Source organism: Etheostoma spectabile, chromosome 4 (genome assembly GCF_008692095.1).
Source record: "Etheostoma spectabile isolate EspeVRDwgs_2016 chromosome 4, UIUC_Espe_1.0, whole genome shotgun sequence".
Classification (NCBI taxonomy): domain Eukaryota; kingdom Metazoa; phylum Chordata; class Actinopteri; order Perciformes; family Percidae; genus Etheostoma; species Etheostoma spectabile.
Window position 1 is genome coordinate 22,712,173 of NC_045736.1, and position 13,991 is coordinate 22,726,163.

At 39.0% G+C, this 13,991-nt stretch overlaps 1 protein-coding gene across 2 annotated transcripts; it reads right to left on the bottom strand.

Moving 5' to 3' along the window:
- Positions 1 to 328: 328 nt before the first annotated feature.
- tgm2b (transglutaminase 2b) lies at positions 329 to 11,128 on the bottom strand. Of its 2 annotated transcripts, none has more exons than XM_032513407.1 (13): positions 10,983 to 11,128; positions 7,855 to 8,034; positions 6,518 to 6,736; positions 5,644 to 5,762; positions 5,080 to 5,208; positions 4,785 to 4,962; positions 4,491 to 4,623; positions 3,940 to 4,043; positions 3,597 to 3,836; positions 2,973 to 3,248; positions 2,709 to 2,869; positions 1,736 to 1,872; positions 329 to 896 (listed from the first exon to the last, which is right to left on the bottom strand). In XM_032513407.1, exons 1-13 carry the CDS (start codon positions 10,990 to 10,992, stop codon positions 746 to 748), a joined length of 2,037 nt encoding a protein of 678 aa, XP_032369298.1. In that variant the 5' UTR covers positions 10,993 to 11,128; the 3' UTR covers positions 329 to 745. The 2 variants fall into 2 exon arrangements, with proteins under 2 accessions (XP_032369298.1, XP_032369297.1); XM_032513406.1 differs by having other exon boundaries at positions 1,733 to 1,872.
- Between the last annotated feature and the right edge of the window lie 2,863 nt (positions 11,129 to 13,991).

Sequence of the window (13,991 nt, forward strand, 5' to 3'; positions counted from 1 at the left end):
GTGGTGTGTGTTCTGGATATAAGGAGAGAAGAAGTAAACTTCATGAATGAAACAACTTCACAAAATAATGAAACACCTTTTTTAATTGTAAAGTATAAAAAGATTACATAGTATTTGAAACACTAACCATCACTTCTTTTAACAGTACATAATGCTGTTAAAGGTTTTGCGTACACAGATGTGATTAGCCTTAATGAGTACTAAGCGTTCACATTTAAATACAGTATCTATGGCTCTGAATAAAATAAGATATACACTACCAGTCAAAGGTTTGGGGTCACTTAGAAATTTCCATTGCACTCCATTATAGACAGAATACCAGCTGAGATCAGTTGCATTGTGTTTTTAACCAGGGGAGCAGTTTTCAGATAACATTATGTGCTTATATAATTGCAAAGGGTTCGCCAATTTTTCAGTTAGTTTTTTAAATTGATATCAGATAACTAAACAGAATGTGCACTTGGAACATTGGATGAATAGTTGCTGATAATGGGTGATGTAGATATTGCATTAAAGATCAGCCACCCACTCAGATCAGCTGGTATTCTCTCTATTATGAGTGGAATGGAAACTTGTAAGTGACCCCAAACTTTTGACCGGCAGTGTACATGATGCCATAAAGAATAAACATTAAAAAAATAGAAAAACATTTCATGCAAGTGCTTATTCTTAGTTGGGTGAACAGTTAAACATTACAAAAGAATAACAGTACTGCTGAATAATGGACTGTAAAGGTTGAAAGGATTTATTTTCCAATGATGACGTTTCTGTAGCCCTTGACGTGACACAACTTGTTGCTGTCAAAGTCGACCACCAGCTTTCTCAGCCCAGAATGGGTTGGAGTGAAGTAAATTTTCACCTTGGCATCTTCCCCAGGTCCCACTGAAGAGCCAAGTCTGTAAAGTAAATATTTAGATATTACATTTATGGATTTATCACAGGTCTCTGATTGTATAAATATTTAGGAGACAACTACAATTGACATAGAACTCATGACAGTTTTGACTATTTATGGAGACGATGTGAATGGAGCTGGAGTGTTTGAACTCAACAGAAGGTCATGAAAAGAAGTATGCTTTATTATGGTTTAATGTTTCTCATTTGTTTTAACACAACAGAGTATTGGCCAACAAATAGCATTGACCATGAAAATGCATTGTGCAGACCCACCATACATCCTTTATGCAGTCAGAGTTGGCTAAAGTAATTGATTAGCTACTCCGTACTTTACTCACTGAATGAAATCAAAGTAAGAAATAAAATCACAAAGAGCCCAGGAAAGCTCTGAACAGTATTTTTCCTTTACCGGTCTCCTGTCCTGACTAAATAGGGGCACAGCCAGCCAGACATGGATGCTGCACCAAGTCCCGGCCAACAAATCATTAAACAAAATAACCCATATCTCATATCGAGTTTGGAAGTCAAACAAAGAAGAAACATTTGCACAAATTTGATTACTTTTAAAATGTAAAAAGAAGGCCATATGTTGTCAATGTGAAAAGGCAGAATGGGTTTGCTTGGTGAGCCAGTCTGTTGCTCTACGTCCTTTCATATATTTTGAATGATTCTTGCGTCTTTGTCTTGGATAAAAAATGTTGAAATGATTGACTGCATGCATGTTTGTGTATACAGAGAGGAAGTTGTGTAACAGTGTTAAATTTATGACAGGCCAGTCGGTGATCTGTGTTATTAAAGAATAATAAGGTCAAGCTGGATGAGGATGAACTCATACAACCTCTCAGAGATGACGAGTCCTGCAGTGAGGTTGGCCCCCTCGATGCTGAAGCAGCAGTTCTCCAGCGGCTCTGGCAGTGGGTTTTTGAGGGTGATCTCTGCAGCCAGCTTCCGATTCTCCTTTGGTTCACCCAGGATCTGCAGAGCACATTCACATCTAGGAATTAGCAAATTAATTAGTCTCACAGTTAGTACGGTCAAGTTTTGTTTGGACCAAGCTTTGTTTAAACGTTCTGTGGGAACAGTAGGGGTGTGAATCTTTACTGGTGTCACCATTTGATTACGATTATCCTGTCAACGATTCGAATCGATTCGATATCACGATGCATCACAATGCGTCACCTCCTCAATATAATATATTGCTAAACATGGTTTTCATCAACAAATTCAAGCAGTCAGATATTTAACACCCATTTTATAGTATCTGTTCTTAAAAAAAGACTTCTTGATTGTAGTGGAGTCTGAACACAGCCAACAACAGACAAAAGGCAAAAACAAAAAAAGCAGCGTTTGGAAAATCAACAAAACAAGTAACATCATTAAGCAATAATCAATTATGGTCTGTCACTGCGTCAATGCCAAATTGCTCAGGTCCGCATCGTGAGGCCTTGATGCAACAATTAAATGCAACACCGCTATGGAAAAGGTGTTCCATAGTCCATATACTCCATGTAACCGTGATAGGGTGGAACTTGTATGGTATGGAGGCTGGTACTAAGCTTTTAGTAATATCCTCTGACTCGCCCTTAACATTGTTTTAGTGATTTAATTGGACATTGCATATGCAATATTTTGCCATCGTTGATAACGAGTGGTCCTTCCACAGTAATGACGGCAGCCACAAAGTTGTCCTAACAGAATTTTACATACTGACATCCAAGGCTGGTTCTAAGCATGGGCATACGGTGGGCAATGCCCCCCCCAAAAGAAATTACTTTAAGTCTATATCTCTAGTTGCAGGTCATTGCACTCACTCTGACTTTGATTTCAGGATTGTCCAGCACAATGTTTCTCACTGCCAGGGTTGTCTCTTGGGTTGAGTAGTCCATCAACAGGACAGCAAGTCGGATTAAGTTGTCCTCAGTGAGTAAGACACCGTATTTAGAGTAGTTGAGCCTTAGTGGAACTCGCCTCTCTAGAACAACACATCCAATACATTTAATACTCAGTGAAAAGTTGAATGTACAAAGCATTCACATGTTCACATCATGTAAACACTACATGATGACTTGGCTCACCTTCTCCTGGGGAGAGTTCCACATTGAGCAGATCTTTAAAACCACAATTCTTTCCAAGAAACCCGCTGTAGGACACAGCGCAGGACCCAAACACCAGGCGGCACTTCTTCTCGCTTTGCGTGTTGTTTGTAACCACAGCAAACACGTCAAAGTCGCAGCCCTTCCTCATGTCTGAGCTGACCTTGATAGTGATGTGTAGGCCTTCATTTTCCTGCTGCTGGAGCAGCTTGTTTTGGTGGTTAGCCTTCTTGAAAGCCTCCCGCTCTTCATCCGAGCCTCAAAAAATATGCAAGCAACAAGATCACACTCTGAGTACCAGACGTTTTTGCCATCTAAAATAGTAAGTTTCTATACATTTAACATGACAAATTTCCTATATACTGTAAGTAAAAGAGGAAAAAAAACAACTTGAGTATGTAGATTAAGAGTAACATAATTAACACAAATACCTTGTTGCTACCTGCCGGGTATGCAGAGGAGGTAGGTTGTGTTTTATGGTGTGTTGTAATAACGTACACTATTTTGGGTGAGGACCAATTCTAATGATGTCTAGTTTCAATTTATAGTATATTATCTATTTTTAGGTTTATCCACATGCGCAGTCTATATAGCAGTGCTGTCTACCTTCGGGGTACTTGTAGAGATGAGTGATGTCCTCTCTGGTGTCACTGCCAACACTCTTAGTGCTGATCTTTTGGCCCACCACTGTAGTGCTAGTGACTTTCGATGTTTTGCCATCTTTTTTCTTCATGATGGTGATGACATCCGCATTGACCTCAGCAAAGACAAACGGGGCATCGTACTTGAAGGCAAGCTCGCCCTCCTTGATGGCCTTGACAGGGATGGGGCCGCAGCAGTACACTCCTAAGGGGAAAAAAGCAGAAACAAAGATGATAAATCCACCTGGGTGAGGATTTTCCTCAAACAAAGTTGCCTCATGTGTTTATTGATGCAGCATGTTTGTTACCTTCACTTTTCTCCTGAGGTGTAGGGTCACTAGCCTGCCAACCATTATAATCAGATTTTAGGTCAGGCCTGGTCATCCAGTTTTCCACCCAGCAGTGATAATTCCTACAGATACAATGCATACCATCAGCTGGATTTCTACACTTGTATTGGCACTTTCTAAAGACATCTCATAACTGGACTTGTTCTGATGTCATTATCAAAACTGTAGGAGGCTGGTTGACTTCAGGTTAAAAAAATATTTTTTAAACCTGTACTATCAAGGTTAGTATGAAAATAATGTATATTGCAAACTGTAAATGGGAAGTGCATGTTGATTTAACAATATTCAATTTATTCCCTAAGACATCTTTTGTTCAATTTGGGCCCCCCCATTATATATTTGAGGTATAGCACAGAAATTAATATCTTAAAATCCTTGTTCCCGTGACCGTATATTACAGAGTTATAATTTTTTCCTTCCGAATTTGTTAAGACATTTGATTTAAGTTGATACTACACAACACTGCATTCTACTGTAGTTACAGCATAAAACACATAAGTTCTTCTTACCAGATCATTTCTCTAGACTGAATGAGTTCTCCATTTTCATTAATGTATCGTTCGATCACCAAGTCGCTGTTGTTGTCGTGGGCCGAAAGGTAGTTGGTTACAACTCGGCAGGGGATGCCAAGGGCTCGGGAAACTAAGAGGGTATAAAAACAACTTGCATGAGTATTGCAATACTAAGAGGTAGAGCAGAATGTATAATGTCGTAACTGTGTGTTTATACTGTATATGGTGTGTCTGTTTGAGACAATCAAGTGCATGTTTTTTAGTGATAGGCTCCACTGCGTCCTATCTTACTCGAACAGGCAACAGCAGCAAACACCCAGCACTGTCCGTAACGAACAGGCTGACAGGCTTGTGTGTCCCAGTTACGCAGAATCTCCACACTGCCCCTCCAGAACATTGGGCTGACACCTCCTTCATAGCCATCTGTCCATTTTCCCAGCAACACCCCTTGGTCGTCATTACAATTTACCTAACAGCCAAAAGAAAAGAAGTGTAAAACATTGTTTTTTACGTATGAAATCCAAGCTTTACTTCTATCTATGCAAATAAAAACAGAACAATGTATAGACATATCAGAAATGAATACCATGGCACTAAGCACTCTGGAAACATAGATGGGATTTCTCCTCCCTGAGCAGTCTTTGCCAGGATTTTTCAGACATTTAGGATTCATATCCAGAATCCTCAGACAGATGTCCAGAATCCCACTTTCAAACTGTACAGAGAAAAACAATGGTATTACTGCTGAATGGCTGAGGCAAGTATAGAAATGGAAAAATAATCACACAAGAGATCCATGATTAGTCTTCTTCTTCAACAAAAACAGGTGCAAACTCATAGCAAATTAAATATGTAACTCTGCCATGCTGTAAGGTCATATAGCTGCACAGCTAATGCACGGCCTCTCACTTTATCACACCAAAGTTGTCAGTTACAAATATTCCAGTTAATTTCAGTGTCAAATGTTCAGAAAGGACTGCCTGTGCAGCTACGTAACTCCATCGTAAATCACTTGATAAGTGGATCTTTTCTGTTATCAGAATAAGCTTGATTACAACTCCTTAACCACTCTGGCACAATGTTGGCTCAGCTGTTGAACTGTGGGTGTAAGATGAAGTGAGGTTAACAGCATCAGTGTTAGTGTTGGTACCTGGCCAAAGTTCCAGGGAGTAGATATTGGATATTTGTAGCTGCCTCGAAAGATGATTCCATCCTGAGATAAGACATACTCTGCCAAACTCTGCTCATTGTCCATGTATACTGCATCTCCTGTTCCCAAGAGACATCACAAATGTCATTCAATGAATGTCCTAATACATGTCCAAGTGGATACGCTTATTCAACCTTTTGCCAAGAGTTAGAGAAGATCAATATCAATCTCATGCCTTACATTTAATATTCAACTACAGCCAGAAGTTGGTTAGATTAGCTTAGTATAAAGGCTGGAAGTAGGGGGAGAAATCTAACCTGGCTCTGTCCAAAGGTAAAAAATCAGCATACCAACACCTGAACTGTAAGCTCACTATTATCTGGTTTCTTGGCAACCTACAAGTGATGACAAGACTTCAGTAAGTGACTACTCACAGGCATTACATTTTTTTACACTTTGGTTTTGTTTGGATTAAATAAACAAGATATAACATGTTTATTAGTTAATTTTAGAGGCGCTGGTAGGCGGATTTTGTTACCTTCGGGCAGAGCCAGGTTAGAGGTTTCCTTCTGTTTCCATACTTTATGCAAAGTTAAACTAACTGGCAGCCTGGTGTAGCCTTATATTTATCGGACATATGTGAAAGTGGCACAATATAGATTGTCAATGAATGTGGAACTATTGCAAAGATCACACAATATTTATCTAAACTACTACGTTCCCCTGGCCTATATAATCTCTGCAGCACTGCTCCTGAGTAGCTCTTTCATAAACCTCCTATGGAATGAAACATGATCTCCAAAGCACTTTGTAGCCTTCTATTGCTACACAATCTCCACTACACGAAAGCTGGATGTATTGTCTGTTAACCCACCTGGACACCAAGGGTTAAAGAGCAGGACAAACTCAATCTGGCCTGATTGCCCCAGGGTCAGGGTGTAGCGGCCTATTGGTGCGTCAGGAGCAGAGCAGATGGACAGGGCCACCATGTCCCCGGGGGGGCTGGTGACAGTGGCGCTCCAACGGGAAGTGTCAATGTTGGCAGACAGACCAAAGGAAGCCCTGGTGCCATACTGCTCAGAGGGCTGAGGACCTGCATGTTACAGAGAGTATAGTTAGAGCCCTGAGATTAAATGTAGGGGAAAACAAGGGATTGGAAACTGGGGAATGGAAACGTGCAGGGTACATTATCACTGGTTCCCAACCCTGCTGCCTATATTTAGTTCAAACATCTTTGGAATCTCATCTCATGCATGGTCAGGGTAACTGTGTAATGGCATCTAATTATGAACATGTTTGGGACTTAAGTCTCCTTGAGTGACCTCAGTTCAGATTTGAATTCTGGTAAATTACGAATGCTTAAAATCAAATGTGTTCACTTCAGTCCAAATTCCTTCTCATCTTCCAGCCGGCAAAGCCAACTAAACTAAAGGGCGGCCCAGCTCCTTCTCATTGGGTGGGATTAAGAGTCCTACTCAAATCCATATAAAACATACTTGACTGTCAAGGGTTGATTATGTTATCTATAATTATACACATGCTTTCCTATTAACAAGCAAAACTTCCTGTTTTGGATTTGATGGCAAGTAACAGCTGTGTTATCATAGTCATGTGGCACATGGGACATTTATCCAAATATGAAGTGAAGAGAAGAGACAGATGGTTTTCAGTGTTTAGAATATGATAATACAGTATCTCTGGCTACCAAGAATAACAATAAAACCATTAACACTCACAGAACAATAAGGGAGTAGCTGAGGTTAACAATGGAAAAACCAACAGAACATCTTAGAGCTACTGTAGGTCTGCCAGTGGCAGTGTTACTGAAAACTGAACAAAGGGGAAATTACTTCCTTTTTTCTTTCCATCAACATTACAGCTCCTTTTCCCTCTCATCTCTGAAATCACAATTGGTGGCAAAGAAAACAATGCCTGCAGAAACACACCTTGTGACCCTAACTTCCTGAATAGGAGGAAAGTGAAGGTTTGGGTCATTTACTGCACTTTTCTAAACTTTCTGATGCAGTGCAAATGACTAACAGAAAGACTAACAGAAACGTAGATAAATATCCAAAAGAACACTTAGTTTAAATTTAAAGTATAAGACAACAATTGTTCGTAGATAAAGTGCATTTAGTTAGGCACATTACTTCTAAAATTCCATGTGTTTAAGAAAAATGTAAAAGTAAAGAGGTTAAGAAGGAGTAGCACCTGTCTCTGCGACAAAATCAAGAAAGCTGTCTCCCGGTTGGTAGATTCCAGAGCGAAGGTACAGGCTGATTGTGAACGGTTGGCCTCTTCTCACGATCAGACGATCTACTCCGTTGAGATCAGTGCGATGGTCGGTGTTGTTGAACTCACACTCCAGATTCCAGCGATCAATGTCCAGAGCTTAAAAGAATAGGGGACATTGAAATAGCATAACCCTACAAACAAGGTGTTTATTACTTAGCTCCAAACTGTACAATATATAGATGAAGAACAATCATTATCTAAAGGAGTAAGTATTTACGTTACTATCCTTTGTATCAACACATGAACACATTTAAAAACTTGTGTTACAACTAGTCAATGTTTTATTTTTCAAATGGTAGATACAACTTTGATTTTTATTTAAGAATTCTTAGTTTTCTACAGATTTTTCAACAGATGCTTAAAATGCTACACAGCAAATAAATGTATTTCTTATATTTATACATTGCATATTTAGCACTGTTCTTGGATCTTATTTTGATTTAATAGGAGGGTAGTTTATATGTCTATGGATCACTTTAAAATGCCAAAACATAGTCTTAATTAAGTGCAAATTGTATAAATTTACAGCTGTGTATAGATTAAGCAGTATTTAATAGAATTTACAAGACACCACAATAACAAAAAACATATTTTTTATGGCAGACTTGTGCTGAATTATGCAGAAAACTGCGGTTAACTAGATCATGTTGTGCTCCTGAAGGTGGTTTTTAGACTTTCTATTTTTTTCCTAGCTACAAACAGACTTTTATAGTATTTTTTTTTCCTGGGTGATTTAATTTTTAAAAAAGCTCAAATGTTTGTAAAGGTTTACTATTTGATCCTCAAAGCCATTGCAAATTGTGGATGTTGGACTAAAACTGCAGGACACTCACAGTCATTTATGGTAATAATTTAGTTTCAGAGGGCTTTCTGTATGGATTGAACAAGAGGCGTACACAGACAGAGAGACACACAGTCACTCATTGTAAAATGTGCAAACACACAACCACTCCTTCTCTCTAGGGCACCTTACTGACTAAGAGAATCCCACCCTTTGATTTCCTGTTTGTAGGAGTGCCCCCCCTATAATGCCTCTACGGTCCTCCTGCTCCATGACATGTCAGGAGAGTACCTCTCCCCATATATTATTGGTCGGTGTCAAGAAAAGCCCTGGAAACAAGCATGAGGTAGTTGTGTCAAGGCTGGACTGGATTTGGGTAAACAAAAACTGAGCTGCAAAGACACCCCGCCGTTTTACATGAAGTCCATCATTCCTCAGTATTTCTCATAGCTCTGATGTTTTACTGATCTTGACTTTGGTCCTGTTCCTAATTGAAATTCCTTACAGATGACAACACTACCTTTTCCGGGGCAGCTGGATTGTAGCCAGACTATTATGAGGATTTTGCTGTTTAGCCTGTGCATACTGACCAGTCATTTAGTTCACATTTGATCTGTATTAATGTCATATAAATATCAGCATTGCATTGGAGCACAGGTGCTATTTAACAGTTTATTGAGGAGCCATCTGAAAATAGAAATATCTCACTTAGTTACAAAATAATTTAGATTTCTTTTCACTTTTTCTTTTTCTTTTGAAGAGAAGAGTTTCACTGTTTGCACACTTAGTACATAGCAGGAGAACAGCTCTTCAGCTTTCAGAATGTATTACAAAGATGAATAACATGTGAATGAGCCAAAACCTTTAGAAACTGCAGGTTAACAAAGCAATGGAAACTGAGGTCATGCTTTCTGAAGTGACTTGGGGGTCTTTTGTGGCTACACAATTATTCTAAAAGAAAGATATGCAGTTGTGGTATAGCAGATGGTAGCCATGTGTGATGTAAAGCCAAACTACGTACTTGCATTTTATTGCAGCTTTTATTCTGTATGTTTACACTTTTTAGCAGCATATTGCTCTAATATGTAACTCATGTGCAAAGATTCCACAGCCTTGACCTGCCATCCTCACTTACCTTTACATACTGTGCATACCCATGGTTAAATCCCACTTTACCAACCATGACCCACACCACACACACAGGGGCTGTCTCACTAAGCCAGCATAAGCCTAATAAGGAAATCAAAACACGATCTAGCTGGTGAAGACGTTGGTACAGTAAACACTATTTTTATCCTGGAAAATGCTATATTAGAAATGAAAGGAGTTTTTAGTCTCACAGGTAACACCCATGCTGACTTCAGTGCTCCATCACACTTTCAATGTTGACTAAATGCTTTGTAAACTTCCAACAGACGGGACGCTGGTGACTCTGATTTACCAATATGCTGTTTATTCGCCCTGCAAGTTCTGCAGTGGTCTGAGTTTTGCTCATATTTGTGTGAAGCGCGTAGCTGCTCCTTTAGACTTCCTAACATCCTATGAAGATTAAATATAGAAAATGGCAAAAGCATTTTTTATGACTTTGGACTAGTTTGTTCCTTATCACAGATTTTATGTTAAATACACAACCTAAAAGTGAAATATGTATGCATTCTTACCATATAATGTCCAAATGCCCTCCTCGGATATTTTTTACACATTTTGCCTAAAGGCCCACAACACTGAGTAAACCTGAAGGTTCTTGTTTGGGAAGTTTTGAATGCCTTTACAAGGGCATAAAAGGTTATTATTTGTTGGGTAGCCTAGGGTCTGAGAGCAGCAGTTGATTGGCGGCGGCTCCAGCTGCTATTGTAAGGGTCACAGGGCAACAATCATCTGCTCAGACATAAGAGCGAAACCTTTTTTTAGAAGCATCAGTCTTTAGATCATTTACTTCCATCTGATGGACAGTGCAACTTTGAATCCAGCTAATACCGGGTGACTGTATGGATGAATATATGGAAAGGCTGTGATAACTTATATGTAACATGTTACATGTGTCACCTTTGCTATTCTTAGTCATCATATCTACAGCATGCTTAGTGACAACAGTGTAAAAGTTTGTTCTTTCTGGTCATTTACTCTTCTGTCAGTAACTAGAAAAACTGCACACAGTGAGTTACATTTAAAGTTGCAATAACACAAACACTATATGGTAAATACAACTATGCAACCAAAGCTGCTTAAACAATATAAGTAGTCAGGGTAGCCTACAACTTACCTTGAGCCATGACTGCTGCCGTGTTCTTTGACTGAACTGTGTTTTTAGTGAATCTTAAACTCAGCGAGATTGTAGTCACACCTCGTCGTTGTCTCGGTCTTCACTCCGGGTCTGCAGTCTCTCTCATCGTGCTAGTCAGTCTGTGGTGGGCGTGACGCGACCCCTTTGCGCGTGGCCCCGCCCACTTTGTGTTTGTACCCCCGGTGATTCATTACAGATGGAACGTCAGAACGGTGACTTTTGTGTTAGCCCTGTATCGTTAAGAAAGAACGAAACGTAAAGAATTAGTGCACTATCTGAACTCATTTACGCGGAGCATGAGAATATTGCAAAAGTGTAGAGTGCAGTGTAATGCTGTCTAATGATCAGACGAGATAAAACAACACATGGAGAACATGAAGCCCGTTTATGGTGGAAACCACAGGCAGGTCATCAACATTAATACCCATCCCCAAAACAAACTTCCCATTAAAGACCTTAATAAATTTAGACCGATTGCACTAACTTACCTGGATAATGAAGTGTTTTGAAAAGATTGTGAAGGACACAATCATCCCCTAACTATAGCCTAGATAAATTACATCCTCTACAATTTGCATATCAAGCAGGCAAGGGTGTAGAGGATCCAAAGCTCTTCATTTTTGACAGGGTGTATGCATCTTGAGAAACCTGCATCACATGCAAGACTTTTATTTTCTGACTTCAGTTCAGCTTTTTACAAAATTCAACCTCACATTCTAATTGAACGATTAGCCTCATACTTTAAGTTACCTGGGCAGATCTTATTAGTAATTTAATTTTTTTTTGACAAACAGAAGGCAGTAGGTCTATGTAAATGGAAATACTGTATGTCTTCGGTCATTGTATCTAACACAGGCTGTCCCCAGGGTTGCATGCTCTGCTTTTTATATTATAGGCTACACTGACAACTGCAGGTCATCTGGGAAAAACAGATACTTGGTGAAGTTTTCAGATGACTCAGCCCTGTTGTTCCTTCTCCAGGGCAACAAATCTGATCATAACAGTGCCCTTACAGAACGTGTCAGATGGCGCAACACTAGCATCCTTTATTTTAATGTGTCTAAAACTAAACAATTAATAATAGACTTTCGGAAGCACAGTGACAAACCAAAACCGGGTGTAATACACAATGAAAATGTTCAAATAGTCCAAACACGAAAGTACTTTACATGAAGGCACAGTGTTTGACTCACAACTGTAATTCACTGATAGCATTATTAAGCGAGCAAAGCAAATAATATACCTACTGAAGAAGCTTAACACTTTTGGTGTCTGTAAAATAATTCTATGCACATTTTATCAAGCCTTCATTGAGAGCCAACTAACGTTTTCTTTCTTATGTTGTTTTAATGGACTGTGGATCTGTGAAAGAAAAAAAGAGCTTGACGACATTGTTAAGGTATGCTCAAAAATCACTGGTACCCAGTTAAAAGATCTCTGTTCTCTCTGGAAATTAAAGTTGTCCAGAAAGCAGACCAAATATTCTGCCAACCAGATCATATACTCATTAATGGATTTATTATCATGCAGTCAGGTCGGCGGTACTATGTGCCGATAAAAAAAACTAACCGATATGCCAATTCATTCATTCCCTCTGCTAGAAGATTGTTAAATGAACATCATTCTAGACTGTTAAATGAATACACATAACTACAACAAAAAAATGGTTCTTGCACCCCGCTTCTCTGTTTTATTATTTCTTTTTAACATTATATACATTGTATTCTAATGCATTTTTTAACTTTGACTCTTAATGGATGGCTTGGCTGTAAAACTGAATTGTCTCTTGAGAAATAATAAAGTTAGCTGTAACTGAGGTCACTAGGCTACCATGCAGTATTGTTGGGTGCAGTTGAAGTTGCAGGTTGAACCAGTGGGCTATGGTTATTGCATAGTTTCACTGAGATTTAGAAAAGGTTATTCAACATAGTGAAAAGGTCAGGCTGGCAATATTCTGTAGCTTATTTATTTATCAGTGCCGCAGAAATTAGACGTCCCAAAATTAATTAAAAACACATACTGCACTGCCGCTTATTAGTCCACACTTGACAACAATTACCAATTAAAGCACCAAAAATGCTAAAGTAAAGTCAATTATGACTTTAAAATTGTAACTTTGTCCATAAAAGAAGTAGGATGAAGCCATTCATATGGTTTGAAGCACTCTGGGCAGACTAGCACTAATGACAAACACGAGTCTTGGCTCCAGAGTTGGGCATTACATATCAGGAAAGTGAATTCAGCGATTAACAGGGGTGAAACAAAAACGAGAGCTCTCTCCAAAACCACAGAGTGGAAATGACTGTGGGCCTTTGCCAAGGCAGGCTTGGCTACTTCAGAGGGACTGTTGCATGTGTCGCCTAGGCTCACTTCCAGCTTTATTAACAAATGTGTGTGTGTGTGTGTGTGTGTGTGTGGTGTGTGTGTGTGTGTGTGTGTGTGTGTGTGTGTGTGTGTGTATGTGTGTGTGTGTGTGTGTGTGTGTAAAACAAGGCTTTGAAACTTGTACTTTCAAAGAACGTTCCATCAACATGGTTTAAGGAAACTGTGATTTTTTTTCCCATAAAGAAAAAAACATTGGTAAAAAACATTGACGTAGAGGGAATACCTTTAAAGAGCAATTCAGCATAAAATGTCATTTAAACACTATTGTTAGTACAGTAGCAACGCTAACTGTCTGTAATACAGTAAAATGTGACTTGGCATGTCTAATGTTTCATTTTCTTCTCTGCAAAAAAGTCAGTATTGTAGCAAAATCAAGTGATTTTCTACATTTCATATGGACAGTTTTTCTTGGTTATATACAGTGTGTGAAAAACTTAGATGATGTGATGTTCTGATGGCTTATTTCTTTTCATTTAAAATACACCTGTATTACATATTACAGCATCTATCACATCAATGACAGTTGTCATCTAACAAATGGGCTCAACATAAAACTATTTGGCAAATGCAAGTAAAAGACAAGTAAAATATTAGCCACCAATA